The sequence below is a fragment of the Anabas testudineus genome, chromosome 4 (assembly GCF_900324465.2).
Source record: "Anabas testudineus chromosome 4, fAnaTes1.2, whole genome shotgun sequence".
NCBI lineage: Eukaryota > Metazoa > Chordata > Actinopteri > Anabantiformes > Anabantidae > Anabas > Anabas testudineus.
In genome coordinates this window covers 6,373,881-6,390,761 of record NC_046613.1, presented here as the reverse complement: position 1 = coordinate 6,390,761, position 16,881 = coordinate 6,373,881, and the positions used below count along the sequence as shown (strand labels likewise).

At 40.3% G+C, this 16,881-nt stretch overlaps 1 protein-coding gene across 1 annotated transcript; it reads right to left on the bottom strand.

The window, feature by feature from the left end:
* Window positions 1-2,605: 2,605 nt before the first annotated feature.
* nek1 (NIMA-related kinase 1) lies at window positions 2,606-16,648 on the bottom strand. The gene is made up of 36 exons (XM_026346033.1): window positions 16,587-16,648; window positions 16,058-16,206; window positions 15,848-15,944; window positions 15,655-15,752; window positions 15,334-15,417; window positions 15,175-15,242; window positions 14,992-15,078; window positions 14,522-14,576; window positions 14,085-14,285; window positions 13,925-13,997; window positions 13,501-13,652; window positions 13,193-13,252; window positions 12,837-12,896; window positions 12,717-12,764; window positions 12,533-12,613; window positions 12,259-12,416; window positions 12,038-12,157; window positions 11,839-11,941; window positions 10,090-10,176; window positions 9,425-9,508; window positions 9,253-9,330; window positions 8,928-9,023; window positions 8,620-8,829; window positions 8,470-8,523; window positions 8,118-8,358; window positions 7,717-7,827; window positions 7,434-7,607; window positions 7,123-7,299; window positions 6,916-7,015; window positions 6,341-6,417; window positions 6,039-6,256; window positions 5,303-5,460; window positions 4,827-5,185; window positions 4,517-4,650; window positions 4,291-4,423; window positions 2,606-3,352 (listed from the first exon to the last, which is right to left on the bottom strand). Exons 2-36 carry the CDS (start codon window positions 16,172-16,174, stop codon window positions 3,339-3,341), a joined length of 4,167 nt encoding a protein of 1,388 aa, XP_026201818.1. The 5' UTR covers window positions 16,175-16,206; window positions 16,587-16,648; the 3' UTR covers window positions 2,606-3,338.
* Window positions 16,649-16,881: the final 233 nt, after the last annotated feature.

Genomic DNA, 16,881 nt, shown 5'->3' with positions numbered 1-16,881 from the left:
GTCCCCAAAGACAAGAGAACCTGTCTTTAAATGAATTACTACCCCTGTGAACAACACCATCACTACCAACACCTGGCTGATGGCCGGATTTCCTCAATCATTCATTTGTTTAAACCAGATTTCTAATCATTCAACTTGGCACCAAAATATTTAATATTTCTGTCACATATCCACCAGGATATTCCCTTCACATTACTAACCAACACATACAATTAACAATGAGATGTCTATGTCTTAGATGTACAGACATATTTATGCATTGTTTGAATATAAGTGGTCTAGTGGTAGTTTCAGTCCCTCAAAAAATGTAATTATTATAGCAACTACAGAAACATTGTGTTGTACGAAGCTACAATACGCCTTGTGTCAACTAATCTTAACTTTACACTTCAAAAATGATAAAATCCAATTATATTACTATCCCATTTTTATTTTTTGGGCAAAGCAAATAGTTGGATCTGTTACTGCCTACACTCAAAACAGACAACAGGCTCCCAGGAAGTGGGAGAGTACGTTTTCTAAAGACAATGCTATTATTACAAAGAATACATTTTGAAATAGACCTTTGACTCTGAATAACCTTCACAGCACAGGGACAAAACAACTTGAGCGAGAGCTGGTGAGAAACAGCTAGACAATAAACGTGATTTATTTTTATATCAGTCTGAGGACGCTGCATATTGAGCAAGAGGGAGAGACGAAGGAGAGGAAGAAAAGAGCAATAAAGAAGGAGATTTATATGGAGGTAGCTCTCTTCTGTCACATGTGATCTCATGGGAGCTGGCAGGAGCCCTCAGGTCATATTTCCTCACTGTGAAGCGGCTGCGCTCCGCCCCTCCACCTCAGATGAGACAATAGCCCCTGCCCTCTTTCTCTGCCTGACCCCTATGTATCACCACACACTCACATTCCGCACACATTCAGTGTCATTTACAAGCAGACCTTATTTAATGGCGTTCAAAAACGCAGCAGAGACGATTAGTAGACTTTGAAAGATAATAATCTTCCATAATGATTGCACCTGAGGGCAAAAACAAGATCACTGAGCACAAACGCTCAGAAACATCCACACCCTCGTATGATTGAGGTGACAGCTGTGTTTCTGCCTCTAAATAGGGACACGGAAAACAGGAGAGGACATGACAAGACATATGGGCTGATTTCCATGAAGGGATGAATCTTGACAGAAATATTGCTCTGCCTTGTACAGTACAGTTATGTAAATAGACATTCAAGATACAAAGAAATGCAGAAGCTGCCTGCCAAAATGAAAGACATCTATTTTTTAAAAAGCAAAGTGCAGATTACAGAACTGACATCAATAAGGTTGTTCACAACTAAATAATTCACTTTTTAAAACAATGATACCTTAATTGAAACCTGATTGAAATCCTTTGAAACCTTTCAATGAGATTCTCATACTTACTACCTCAGCCTGAGCCAGCCTGCTTTCAAATTAGATCAGGGACCATAGATGAATGTCTGTCAATGCTGCCTAACAACAGTTGAGTGCGTATATTTCTCTGTAGGGTGATTTTTTCTTTGAGAGCTGGGATCAAGCCAAACGAGTGTAAAAGACCAAGGCACTTCACATAGTATGGTTATGAGACTACACAGAATTACTATAAAGAATCACACAGAAAACCCAACAAACACCCCAGGACCAGCACTAGGCAACAGTGGAGAGGAACATCTGCCTCGACTGGTTGGGGTGAGTGGAAAGTGGAGTGAGAAAAAACATTGGGCAGGTTGGTAGGGTTAGAAACGGTTTCCCCTGGAAACATACAGCTCTGAGGTCAAGGATATTTGCAGACAGGTACAGAGAGAGGGAGACAGAGAGGAAGAAACTCTCCATAATCCACAAAAAACTGTTATTTAATGTTTGTCAATTTAAAACGGAATTAAAAACAAATCATTCTGACATATACTTTATTTAAAATTCTAAATTGATTTGTCATTTACATATTCAATTTGGCCCACGATGTACAAGCTGAACTTTAAATGCATGCTAAGCGTTAACATCTGAACTGAATTATGGAGTGACTTTACCAGAGACAGCATGCATTTGCATTGATGTCAATAAGGGCTCAATAAAGAATGGGTGTCGTTCATTTAAGCACATAGGCAAGAACTAACCTGGTCATTGGCAGATGGGAGTGTTACAAATAGAGGCCTGAAAGTTCAAATAAGTAATGGTTGTGGTGGACACGATTAAAATTTTTAAGTATCCTCTGCAACATTAAAGCCACAAAAGGCTGCAAAGCTCTATTATCAGACTGGTTTGTTTACTCTTATTGGAAAACACACCCGCTTCTCCTGTCACACTAAATCAGACATGGTGTTAGAGCACTGGAGGCTCCACAGGGATTCCATCTACAAATAAATCTTACTAGCAGACAGAGGGCACAGTGGTCTGTTGAAGGTCTGTGGATGAAAATAGTCCTACCATCATATTTGTGATGTTATGTTGTAATGTTTTATTTTTATTGAACAAATTTGTGATGCAAACCAGCTAACTGCAAATACCTGTACTGACGTGCTCATTCCTTATAGTCTTCACAGCCGGGTGGCAGAAAGAAATGCAAAAGGTAAGTAGTCAGGATATTTAAAAAAATGTTTATTATGTTAGATCATTTATAATTATAAGGATTATTATCTGTGCCATTGCTTACATCATCAGTACAATTCTCTGTTCCAAACCTAAACCTGACCTGGCTCAGTGCATCGCTCCAACGCCACAGTCTTGCTACAGTACCATACAACAGTCTTACAATAATCATTCAACAAATATGGGCAAAATGAAACTGTAAGAAATGCGAAAACATTTAACGTCTTGTTTGGTGAAAACAGTTGTAAGAAAAGGAGGTTCAACTGGTTCTGAGTAAATTGTTGTACATCTGTTCTGAGGGTGATCTGGTCTGTGTTTCTTTGAGTATGTGATAATTAGAAAGAGAGAGCACCTGAGAGGACCAGCAACAGCAAACTAAAAACACTACAGACTTTATACCATTAATAAATGTGAAAATATACATGTCAGTCATTCACAGACTTTCATAAACGTGACAGAACCTTGAAGTTTACTTTGGTTAATAAGAACACGTATTTAATAACGCACTTTTCAAATTAACACTTAGAAAATAGTGTCAGGTGCAGACAGTCAAAAGTATGAAAAACAGGTTTGAGCGTACTAATTATCCATCATGCAAGTGTGCCTGAAACACTGTTAGATGCACAATTGCAACACAACATGCATAGATCCTTCTGACGATGATCATCATAGGAAGACATCAGATGGCTAGCAGATTGTCATATTTGCCAGCAGCTCCATAGCAGATTTATTATTCATCATTATCTACAAGAGAGGAAGAGGAGAGAGAGCATCATGTTGGTACAAATTCATTTGAGAGCCAAAGGTCACTGGTTAGACCACATCTGCTTCAAAAACAGGGGGGAGAAAGGTGGATGACTAAAACTAAATGTTTGGCAAACCAACAACAGCACTTACATCTGTATGTTGATGGCTGATAATGCACTGAATTCCACAAAAGCATAAATGCATTTATGTTTTCAGACAAACAGGCATTAGAATCAACCTAAAGCTGTGTCATCTGAAACACCAGGCTGAGTTTTGATATTTAATGGTGAGCGTAGCAAATAGATGATACGAAATTATCAAAGTACATGGGTTTGTTCTCCAGTATCTGCCTCAATAATGTTTCAAAAATACACACAGTGTTGTTGCTATATAGATATGAGGCATAAGATACATCTTTCACAAATCTTGAGTCAGATCCTGGAGGGAGATATTTGCATCTTCCACTGTAGACAGTAAAAATAGAAAACAAAAGAATTGTCAAATTGAAATACTCTGAGAGAAAATGTATCTGAAGACGGCTCCCATCCTGCAGAAAACTTGTCAAACTCAAAAGAAATAACCCCCCACTGCCTTGGCACAGACTTAGCAGATAGACAGTGTTGAGGGTGTGTTTCACATCCACTTAGCCTCTTTACGACTTGGTGAAGCTGCAGCGACGTGAGAAAAGAGGATAGGATTTGGGAGATTAGATTAAACACTCACTGTACTCCGACACAACTCTTTGCTGTGGGAAAAGCACTGAGGACTGACTGAACAAAGCTGTTGACAAGGACAATTGAACACAGCTGCTGACCAGAACAAGAGAAACACACAAGTGATCCAAAAACTCCAGAGGAAAGAGTGTTGTGGAAAATGGACAAGAATAAAAAGACAATAAAAGGATAGAATACATATGATTAATTATGTCTACTAACCTTCTTGATACGCGCCATCTGCCATCACTAGATGAAGGATGTTGGGATACAGGTGCTGGTGTTCAGTTCCCAAAATGCTTAAGACCAAACTGGAGCCCAGGTCAATATTCTCATCTTCATCTTCATGTATCGCCTTGAGCACCACAACAACAAGACATCTGCTATAACCGTGAGACTGCATGAATGACCTAAAGATTTAGACAGTGATAAAATAAATATGTCAAACCTTAATCTTATTGTAAGCTTCAATGAACTTCTCAAAGCCCATCTGCTGCTCCAGGTTGAAGCGAAGCTCTTCCAGACGACTGAAGATGCTGTCATGATTCTCAGCCTCTCCGCCCTGGTCCTCTCCACTGCCATCTGTAAGGGCAGAAAGATTTATCACGTTTCATTGTACTATTTCGCTTTGGCTCTAGATCACGCCATTGAACTCCAGTTCAAATTATTTCTACAAAATAGGTAAAAAATGCATTTTAAAAAGTTTTTTTTTCCTTCAAATATTTTCACAGCACTGGTGAGTCCAGGTTTCCTCCTACCTGAATGCCACTCTTCATTGAACTGGCTATTATTACTGTTGTTCTCCTCTCCCACACCATTAGTAAGCAACTCCCCAGCTTCCTCATCACCAGGACTTCCATTAGAGCATTCTTCATCCTCGTCATCCTCCTCGCCCTCTTCTTCCTCCTCTTCCTCTTCATCATTTTCATCATCATCATCATCCTCGTCATCTACAGCCATCTGATTGTCCTGATCAATCTCAGCTGCTATCCTGTTAAACAGCTCGTGATCTTCACCATCTGGAGGGTTTCCATTAAAATCTCCTGCTCCAGCCTCTTCCTGCAGGAGTCTCTCCATGGAGGCCCTGATGTCCCGCAGGTCTTCATCCTCATACGCACTAAAGAAGAGAGAATATTCTCACCACATGCACGTCACTGCCCAACTGCAACAGAGTCCTGCTTAAGTTTATATTGTCATCTCTGGCAACATTTTTCAGAAAGACAGTTTGTCTTACTCTTCATTCTCTGACTGCTCGTCATCTTTAGCTGCCTCTTCCAGGTCTTCAATTTCCAGATTGTTGTCTGGGGCAACATTAGCATCACTTGTCACTCCAGAGTCCTGCTGAGAGCTAAAGAGACGACTGAGGTCTGGTAGAGAGCATGTCCGCAGCATCTGAGCATGTGAAACAAACAGTGACATTATTGTTATTATTACAGACAGGAATAAATAATAAATATTTAACAAATAAAAGTGTATATGAGCAATAGAATGTAATCTGTTATTGTGATGTATAAGCAATGTAGAAAATGAAAATCCTAAAAGTTGTCTAAGAACAACAACAAAAAAAAAAAAAAGTTGAGCTCAGTTCTGCACATCTTAATGTTCCAGATGAAGGTTATGAAAGATGTAGGCTGATGCATGCTCTTTTCTCTTCTATCAGACCCACTGCAGTTTCAGACTCTGTGATTAATGGTACTGGCTCGTTTCCAGACCCCCTCATTAATAAGAAAGACTGAAATCCTGCCTAAAAATACCACACAGCCCATGACATCACACAAGGAAGAACAAGTGTGAATTTCCTTAACCCCTGCAACAGCAGCTCACCTGCAGCTCATGAAAGATATTAAAAAATTAAAATCATGGTTCCCTGACCTTCCTTACCTTCACTACAATTAACATTAGATCTTTTGTTCATTAACAATGTAATTATTAGAAAAAAATCAGAAGGGTAACATTCTGCAAGTAAGCACCTTGGGGTTGTTGGCGTCAAACATGCCCGTAGAGAGACCAATGAGGAGGGCATCATGGTGTTTGGAGCGCAGAGGTGAGACAGAGCGTGATCGAGAGGCCAGAGAGGAGGATGATTCATCCACGGAGGACTGGGCTGAGAGGACTGCAAGGGCAGCAGTGCGTCGGTGGGCCGGGGAACACAGCTTAATAAACATTGGCTCCTCACACTGGGGTAGACCTGGAAATAGGAAAAGAAGGGCAGATTTAATTAAGATAACACTGAAAAATAAAGGGGATATAATTCACTAAACATTCATCTCACCTGAAGGTTCTGTTGGTTTCTGTGCACTCTTCTCAGCCTCCTTAGTGCATCTTGGTCTTGCACTGCCCTCTGGTGGCCTGTACATGAAATACACTTAAATGATATCTTTCGTTATCTTCATCTATCTTTCACTCTTTAAGACATTGTTCATGCTAAAAAAACATTAGCTGTATCGGCCTTGTTCATATTAAGCTACAGTATGTAACTTTTAAAAAAATAAAAACAAGCTCCATATCTTATCTCAATGTGAAGAGGTGCTCTCGAAGTTGTCTATGACTGAACAACCTGGCAACGGCGCAGAGATGTTTGCTCCTAAACGTTTTTCAGCAAGGCACCACCTTCTAATCAATCAGGAAATTCCTACTTGACTAAGTTGTGCAGAACATGTTGGAGTGGCTAGACAGATCAGAGTGGACTCATGTTGAGTATCATGCTGGTGCTAGTTGAAGTTGCATATTGTAGCTTTCTATACTGTACAGTGGGTACATGGACTTGAATTATGGAAGTTTCAGTTGTTGTAAGTGCTAATTCCTTTGTTAATATAAATAATAATAAAGATAAATAGTCACACTGACTTTTGGGCTTCCTGCTCCCATGCTTGCTGGACACCAGCTGGGCGGGGTGAAGCCTGTTTATGCGTGTCTTCCAAAACGACTGATTCAATATCAGCTGGATCTGAAAGAATTAAGCCCAGATAGGACTGCACTGTTCTGAAAATATACTGTAAAATAAGGAGATGAAATGCTGTATCTGATCAATATCTGATAGAATGACATACTAACCCTGAGTCTCAGTAGAGATGGGTGGCAGTGATACTCTTTCTACTTCACTGGCCACAGACATTTCCTTATGGCTGGCCTTTGTTGGAGCTGTGCTCTCCTTCTGAATGTCAGGGGTGTCACCAACAGCAGACAGGTTAGAGGTCAGCACTTCTTTAGGTGCCTCCTGGTTATGCTCCTCTGTGGAGAGTATTGCATGCCAAGTTGGTTCTGAGCTATTCAAACTACATGTATTTATGATATGTAATTATTACTGACTGACATTCAAATGAATTGGCTTCATTTGGATGGCAAGAACACAAAGAGTGACTAACCAGAATTAGAAAACTCCTCACAGACGGTGACATTTTCCAGTTGCTGGGTCAGAGGCTGAAGCTCTGCCTCCTGAAGTACTCTCAACACCTGAGAGTGTGGACTTACTCCCCAAGCTTTCCTAGGAGCTTCTTCCTGTGGCACAGCCATCTGTATGACTTCACCTGCTGTTTGCTCTGAGACATTATATATACAACCACAGAAAGAAAGGTTTTTTTTAATGTTTCCATTGGAGATTGTTGTAATTTTTAGGCAATGTACATGTACAAGGAGAAAGAAACTCACCGATGGTTGTGAAGCATGTCTCCTCTAGAGTTTGCTGAGCTACAGAGAGGACAAGTGGAACTCCTGCCTCCCATTTCTTCCTGTCTCCAACGGACTCATCTTCTGGAGAAGCTGAGGTGGCTGGTGGAATAAAGTAAGGGTGAAGAAAAATTGAGCAAAACTGTATATATGAACTCGTATAACATAAAAAGTTCACAATGGTCAAAGAACTTCCAAAACAAGTAATAATGTGTAGTATTACAATATATTGTATGAGGGCAAATTCATTATTTTGGAAAGTGGTTCTATCAAATGATAAATAACAATCAACAAAAGACAACTTAGGTTTACTAGAAAATAAACCAAAACCTTAGCATAACACAAGAGAAATGTTTTTAAAATTGTGTAAAGGTTCAACTCGCCAGTTGTCGTGACAGAGGGTTCTGCTAGCATTTCCTGACCCACAGCAAGCACCGGCAATTCTGCAGCCTCCCACTTCTTCCGGTCTCCATTCAAAGGAGGACACTTCTCTGAGTCAGGCTGGTTCTGTTGGGAAGCAGGACTTTGTTCTGCAGTGGCTGTAGGCAATTCCTCAGACTCCTCTGATGGACTCTGGCCTTTAAGGTTCAGGTTAAGTCTGTGCAGTATTTGCTTTTTCTCACTCTGTCACATGTAAAGCATTGAGTTTAGATTAGTTATCCTTCTACGTATTTAATCACTTAATACTCAGACTGAAGGAAATTTGAGCCAGTAAATTATTCCTGAAAAACTCACCTTTGTGGCTGTGGCACTCTCTGGCTCTGGCAAGTTCTCTTTTAGTGGAGTAATCTGTCAAAAACAAAATGCTAAATTGATGCAGCAAAGCAATTCACACACTAACAAACAGATGCTGTAGGACACAAAACACTATAAAGGTATACTGACTGCTCCAACATTCTTCAGGGCAGCAGTCATGGATATAGCTGGGGTGGAGGGTTTGGATGCGGGCAGGGCTGAAGCTTGGGCAGTTGGATCAGACTCAGAGGGATTGGGCTGTGGAAGAGGATTGTCAGAGGTAGTTGACACTGCTACTGCCACTGCCGCTGCTGCTATGTTTTCTGCTGCCATGCCAACCTTAACCCCCCGTGCTGCAAGCTTCCACAATACACAATACTAACAATTAGACCACTACTTAAACTAATGCACCAGTAAGGCCAAGTACTGACATTAGACACTTGAATGAAAGAGCTTACATGGTCCTCCCAAGCTCTCTTTTCTCTCTCATATGCTTCTCTCCTTTTCTTCTCCAGCTGCTCTTTCAGTACAGCAGCACGGGCATTTGCTTGGGCCTGGCAGGTAGATATACACAAACAAATAAAGTTTAGTTTAATTCATCTGACCTTTTAATCTCCATAAAACAAAAAAGGAAACATTGTGTATTGTGGGCGCAGCCTGGCTTGACTGGCATCATCTTTCTTTTTTTGCAGTTATTTTATTCAGTGGTTTTCAAAGTCTTATAATCAAAGTCTCATGTTTTAAAATGTGAATGCCGTAGCTGTATGTTCCTTGCACACTCACTTTTAAAGCCTCTATCTTCTTTCTCCTGAGCTCTGCCTCCTCACTGGACTCCTGGCTGTCGGAACCATCGCTGTCATACTGAAACACAACAACATCAGCCACAAGACAAGCTATATCATAGAAAACACTCTAACTGAAGGTACTCTCAGAATCTAAGAGTGGTGGGCTGTACCTTCTCTCCTCTGAGTCGAGCTTTTATTTGTTGGCGCTCATTGAAGTTCAGAAGGCGGATTTGCCTCAGTTTTTTCAAGTATTCCTGAGAAGAAAAACAGAAAGGTCACTTATATACACTGTTCAGTGAGCAAACCAGCATACACACACACATACACACACAGTGGCATCAATGATATTTGCAATTACATTAGCATACGTAGGTAACACTTATTGAAGGCATAGCGTCACTCATAACACAATAGGATGTTAACACCAGTACATGGAAACATCATCCAGCCAAAATCAAATAACATATTTTGCAGTTACCAGGTAAGAAACGCTACATTTAAAAATTCAATTCAAAACAAAGCAAAGCTGTAACACACAATGCAAAACAGAGGTGGTGAAGTTATTCAAAATGGGACAAATTACACAATAAAGAAAAACAAAGGTATTCATTGTTGTGAATAATAACAGCCATTACTGGGATAAATAATAGTGGAGCTGCTCACATTAGACAGTGGAACACCACACATTATGCAAGGGGTGGACATTAGTCTGAGCTGCTGGGTGGAATTATGGGTGTGTCAAAGGGACTTTTGTGCAGACATATGAGACGTGCCAAGCCAGACGTGCCATGAGTGAGGTGGAGTGTGAAGCTGGGATTCAGGTCTGCGCTCCTACCTCCTCCTCTTTGTTGACTCTGGGTCTCCTGTACTGAACCGAACCAGCCCGGCTTCCAAAGATTGCAGCCAGGTTTTGCCGAGTACCCTGTTTACCGTTCAATTTAACCACATTTTAGAAGGATGCAGGACTTATATCTAACTTCCCCAACAGTAATGAGTGGGGGATAGAAGAAAATGTAAACTGCATTAATCAATATTTTTATTATTAGGTCCTTAATAAAATGAATACATGTAAAGTCAATGGTGTTACTGTTAGTGGTTAGCCCACAGTCTTAGCTCCTTAATATGCAGTGCTACACTTTTTAGCCCATTAAGCGCACTGTTTGTTAAATTTGCTAGTTCATTCTCATGCAGGGTGGTTTCACTACCTCTCTTTTGGAGGAACACCCTGATAACATTCACACCTAGTAGCTACCCAGTACAACAACATTGACAAGACCAAGAGCCTTGCTTAATGTCACCATAGTGGTGTTAATAAGTGAGGCAAGCAGTTTTTTTTTCACTTGGCCCAACTACATTCAATCATGCTGGTTCGGATGATTGAAGTGCTGTCTGATCACAAACTCACTTCTCCAGCCATTAGGCCACCACTTAAGTACATATTAGCACCAAAATGAACAAACAAAAACCCATTATTTGGCTTATCCAATGAATTCACATATCAGCAAACAAGTGTATATGTTTTAAACATTTTGTCTATCATGATTCTTTCACTCATGTTTAACACCTTTACTCCTTTATGTTAGCTCATTCCCATTATATACTAGATAGGTAGCTTTGAATGGGCTTGTTTCAGTTCACGCTGATCACCTTATTAGCTATATGTGGGCTGAAAGTGGCTGATTCTCAGTGGATTTGCATGTACTAATAACTTTTTGACAATGGGCAGAGTACTTTCAAAATTGTTGCTCATAGGAGCAACACATAGTGATAAAAAAAAGTAAATAAATCATTTACAATTTCCTTGTTTTTGCTTGTTGATCTGTAGCTAGAAAAGGTTACAGAGTAGTATCAATGCACTTAGATATACATCAGTCCACAATTGAATCTACACTGCCTGAAAAAGAAAATAAAAAAAGTCATAAACAGTAGAAGTAACGGCTATGTTTAATAGTTAAAGTAAGAGTTTTTTCACACACACGGATGTAAAGAAAACTCAAGGGAATGGGACTAAACAGCTGTGTAGCCTTTAGAAAACCACATGTCAGTGAGGCTAATCAGAAAAAAGGGCTTCATTTTGCTAGGTAGCATAAAGATTGGACTCTGGAGCAATGGAAGAAGGTCATGTTGTCTGATGAGTCCAGATTTACCCTGTTCCAGAGTGATGGGTGCATCAGGGTAAGAAGAGAGGAGGGTGAAGTGATGCATCCATCATGCCTAGTACCTACCATAATGTTATGGGCCCAAAGAATGAGGTCAGCTGACTACCTGAATATACTGAATGACCAGGTTATTCCATCAATGGATTTTTTCTTCCCTGATGACACAGGCAAATTCCAAGATGACAATACCAGGATTCACCGGGCTTAAATTGTGAAAGACTTGTTCAGGAAAGCTTAGTGATGCAGCAGGACAATAATGCTAAACATCAAAGTAAATAAACCAAGAAATTGCAAATAATGAACTTTTTTGCCAGTGTGTTAGTCATTTTTCAGGACTGTCTATCATCATAGGTAGCTTGTGAGTGGGTCATAATCACAAGGGATCATCCTACCCTTTAAATTCCAGTATAAGTCACACTACATACCAGCTGTCCCTCAGCACGGACTTTGTTGATCATGGCTTCTCTTTTGCGCTGTAAAAACTCCTCCACTTGACCAGCCCGCTCAGCAGCCGTCTGACCACGCTGCCTGAAAATTGAATTACACCTGAATACTTTACTTTTCATGCTATGACAAAAGATGTGTGGTTTAATTAACTGTGTCCAAAGAAGCTGTCTGACTAACCTATTAATACGAGCTTGTATAGAAACAAGTTGCAGCCTCTGAAGCTCTCTCTTGATTGCATCAGGGTTTAGTCGGGCAGTGCCATTGGGCAGCACTGGACCAGCAGCAGCCGGTACACCTCTTACACACAGAGGTTTAGCCATTACAACAGCTATTCATTTTACCACACCTGACCTACCAAAAAAAAAAAAAAAAAAACTCAAGGAGACAGAAGAACTTACCGAATAGGACTGCCTGGGCCTGCAGAAGAACCCTCCCTGCTGATGTCTTTAGGGTGTGGTTTAGCCATTTGGTCTAGAGCAGCATGGTAGTGTTCATAAGGGGTTTTGCTTGGGAAAGGTGGAACACCTGCAGCCCTCTTTCCACCACCTACAAAACACTAAGTTTACAGGACACAATTCTTTTGTGAGCAAGAAGGGGAGACTGTATGTATGGTTTATTTCAGATAGCCTGGGTAACTCTTTGTATCATAAAACTGAAATAGGCATGGTGTACCTTCCTCTCTGGGCTGCTACCTCCACTAGAACTCAAGACATGCTTCCACCCTTGCTCTCTGGCTTGGTTAATACGATTGATCTGTAACATCACAAGATCAGTTTTATATAGCACACTGACCCTTCCACAGCTTTTTCCACTTAATACTGTTAATATAAGACACATTGCCACATTTACAACGCACCTTTTCTTTTTCATATCTCTTCATTTGCTCTGCTTTCAACAGGAACATCTAAAGACAACAGGGATAAGTAAATAACTCAAAAGTATAAAAAAATGCATATGGACTTAACAATGCACTCACCTGCTCTCTCTGTTTCCTTTCTTTCTCAATCAACTCCATCCTCTTCTTCCTGATGCCATCCTGCAGTATAACACAACTGTATTTTAGACAGACATAATAAAGAAACCCGCTATGAGGCAAGAGCCAACAGGGCTGCTCTGTCACTGGGCAAGTAGGCGAGAAAGGAAGGAAAGGTTGGTTAAAGGAGGAATCAGGTAGAACACTCCAAATAGAGCCAGGAGTGGAAAAAGTGGGGCATAATGAGAAAGACAAGAACTAAAAATGCTGGTATAAAGGTACCTTCACGTGTGAATAAATGGGAAAAGAAAAGGGGAATTGAACAGTAATTACAAGTTATGTGGGGCTCTCAGCTGTACCTCATGTTTTTTCCTCTCTTCCTCCTCCGCTCTTCTCTGGGGGGCTGCTGGGAGAGGGGCCTGAGCAACATATAACACTGGGGTTCAGAGGTTGCCAACATACTATGATGTAAAAACACACACATACACAGTCTCCACCCACCCACACACACACACACACACACACACACAAAGATGGGAGAAGCCTCTGACATGCTAGGCTAGGAGCTCCTAGGAGCTTGTTTTTAACAGCGACAGCAGAATGAAAAAGCATAAGTGAAGTACAAAAACTCAGAGCAACCCATCATTACAGTCAACAGACTACTAACCGGTTTATGTTTTACAGCGGGTTTCCTCTCTGCTGACTTTCTGGCTGCATCCGAAACCTTTCTTACAGTCAAAGGCACTCCATATTTGGTGGCTGGTTTGGTAATCTTCTGGGCTGGGGTGAGTGGTATGAAGCCAGGGGCAGGACGTTTGGCTGGTCACACACACAAAAAAAAAATAAAATAAAAATAAAAAACAACAACAAAAGAAAAAACAGAGTCTCATGAACATACAGACAAATAATGACTAGCATCAATATTTTAAATAAATAAGAAAAACATCAAAATTGCAACACAAGTTACGATGGTCCAATGGTGAGCATATGGTTTTATGCTATTATTACAATTACATGAAAAATTGTACTGATGGAGGTGTTAAAATACACTTTTTCTGTGTGTTTCAATTTCAGCAGCAGAATTAACATACCTGGTGGCCCCTGCACTGCACCAATCTTAGGCTGCTTGTGAAGAAAAGTATGTCGGAATTCCTGAGCAATAAGCTGGAATCAAGGGAAAATATGTTTGTGAATAAGATGTGGATTTAAAACATTCAAGCTGTATCACTGACAACTAACCGTTTGCTTTACCTGTGGTGTGAGGAACCTTTCTATCCTGCAGGAAAGGAATGATTTGTCCAGAATGCTGCTGACTGAGGGCCTTTCTCGAGGGTTGCGTTTAAACAACTGCGCCAAGAGAGAGCGAAGTTCATGGGAGTAGTGAACAGACACGGGAGGGTACGATCCACGAATGATCTTCAGGACAAGGTTTTTCATGTTGCCAGCCTCAAACTGAGAAGATACACATGTGGTTCACACATACAATCTTAGAGAAATCATACATGGCCATATGCAATAATACCATAACACCAAATATCAAGAAATACAGACTATGAATGCCATACTGAGGAATGATTTCCCATTCTTTGACACTTCAAAATCAGTACATATGGGAGCACTGAAATGCTGCATAAGACATATTAAATCTGTATTCATTAGTAAACAGCGCGCACACACTGAATACTTACTGCATGCTTAAGAGTGCACATTTCATATAGGACACACCCTAGGGCCCAAATATCACTGCAGAAGGGAAAGTAGGGAAAATGAGAGGAGAGAACATTCAAACAAAAAGGCTGGGATAAGTTCTGGGGTAGGTTTAAATTCATACAATGATGTTTAACATGTCAAGCCATTTCCTGTCTTTATTATTAACTGTAGACATAAAAAAAAATGAGCACAGAGATATTTCTAAACTTACTTCACTAGTTCTAAATACAGTAGATTAGGTTCCATGCATACATATAATCAATACTAGCTTCCTGCTGTAGATATCCACAAGCATGTTCACTCAATAAACAGGAGACATGATACACCCAGAAGCCAGCAGCTTGTCCAGTGTGACTCACAGTTTGAGTGGAAGAAAGTGGTCAGCATCTAAATTACACAAAAAATAGACAAACACAACACAGGTGACCTGGAGAATTAAGTTATTTACCTTTTGTTGTTGTATGGTTTATTTTCGCAGATCTCTGGTGATAGATAATATGGTGTTCCTATACATGTTCTTGCCAGTTCTACAGTGCTGAAATGAGAACAGAATGTTATTTTTGTTATGTTTTGCTATTCCTAAATCTTGACTTCTTATATATCTGCCTATTTATTGTGATGAAACTGATACCTGTTCAACACCCTTGCAATTCCGAAGTCTCCAAGCTGTATAGTCCCATCTTTAGTCAAAAAGATGTTCTGCATGGAGATTACAAAAAGACAGGTGAATAAGAGGATAAGTAAAAAAACAAAAAAATGATCATAGATATTGTAGTACATGAAGCAATACCTGTGATTTGATGTCTCTGTGGAGGATTTTGCGATCATGTACGTGCTTCAATGCCAAGCAAATCTGAACAAACCAATCCAGGATCTAGGCAAGAGTCAACCGATGTTTAACAATATCAGTTTTCTTTATCTACATAATAAAATTCTATTGGATGAACAACCTAGGAAAATATACTGACATTGAAATTGTCTAAATACATATCAAAGAAAAGCACAGAAGTATAAAATACCACCGGTTTTATAAGTATCAGTGTTGATAGTCTGTTGACAGCTATATCTTTAAAAAAAAAATCATGATAGTCTCAAATGGTGTTTGGCCTACTTGCTCCTCTGAGAACAACACTCCTTTCTGAGAGTTGATCTTCTTGAAGAGGTCTCCACCCTCACAGTAGTCCATCACAATATACAGGGAGCCTGCCTCTAAAATGAAAGTTAAACAGATTTCAGAAAGATTCTGGTACACACATTACATCATGCCCATCTGGTTATAAGTACCAAACAGACTGTGTAAATACCTTCAAAAGACTCCTTATACTGGACAATATTGGGATGACTCATTTTGGCAAGAACAGCAACTTCTTTTCGAGATTCCTGCCTCTCTTTACTTGGCATCTGTCAAGATAGAAGAGACAGAGAATGTGAAAGAACAAGGTAGTGAAAAATGAGCTGGCATTAACAGTGACATGTGAAGCTTGTGCCTGTTACAGTATGCATTATGAGCTTACTCCAGATATGCCAATCTCCTTAATGACATAGGGGCGTCCATCCTCTTTTGATTTGACAAGAATGGCTTTCCCAAATGAACCTTCCCCAATTTTCTTCACCTTTTCGTATTTGTCCATGTTACTGGAAGGACTGGTTCTTCATGCTGGGTCTACAAGAGGAGCAGGGTAAAGGCCATAACCGTACTGATTACAAAGAGTGCATTATGAATAAGGTTAGGATTTGAACCACTAGCTACTGTTAACTTCTTTAATCGTGCTTGTCTGCCTCTCTGTAAATACGAATGTCAGCTCCAGCAAGGAGTGTGTCAGACAGGAAAGCATCTCTTGTCTACGGCTGTGGTGGAGAGACAACACACCACCTAGCTAGCAGCAAGGCAGCTAAGCTTACCGTTACACAGCAGCTACGCGAATATCGAAGACCATCTTATATGAAATATACTGACAGTAAGTGCATAATACGCATAGTAATATCGTTTACGTCATTCAGGAATAACATTATTAGCAATTAGCAAACTAGCGCTTGTCTTACCATTAGTCTTTCTCGGTGCTGTCTCTCAAAGGTTTGGGTACCTGCTACTGCCCTCGATCTCTCTATCTAACTACTGTTCTCTTTTGCTGCTTTCTTATTGGCCACCTTTAAATTCTTCCATCGCCAATTGGTTTAAGCAGCTGTCCGTCATCTCCCCTGGTGGATGTTGTCTCCGCCTCCAGACATCTATACGTAGACGACGCGGCCCCGTTGCCATAGATACACACTAGCTACACTGCATGGTACAACTGAGCAAATGACACCCATCACTCCCTGTTACATTTATAAACAAGTC

Bases quoted from the DNA above. Each gene is read 5' to 3' on its own strand.
- nek1 (XM_026346033.1), bottom strand. From the start codon at position 16,174: ATGGACAAATACGAAAAGGTGAAGAAAATTGGGGAAGGTTCATTTGGG. The intron at 12,897-13,192 runs GTACAGCTGAGA...GTTATACTGCAG, and splicing joins AAGAGAGGAAAAAACATGAG to GATGGCATCAGGAAGAAGAG. The intron at 4,424-4,516 runs GTTTGACATATT...GTGGTGCTCAAG, and splicing joins AAGCTTACAATAAGATTAAG to GCGATACATGAAGATGAAGA.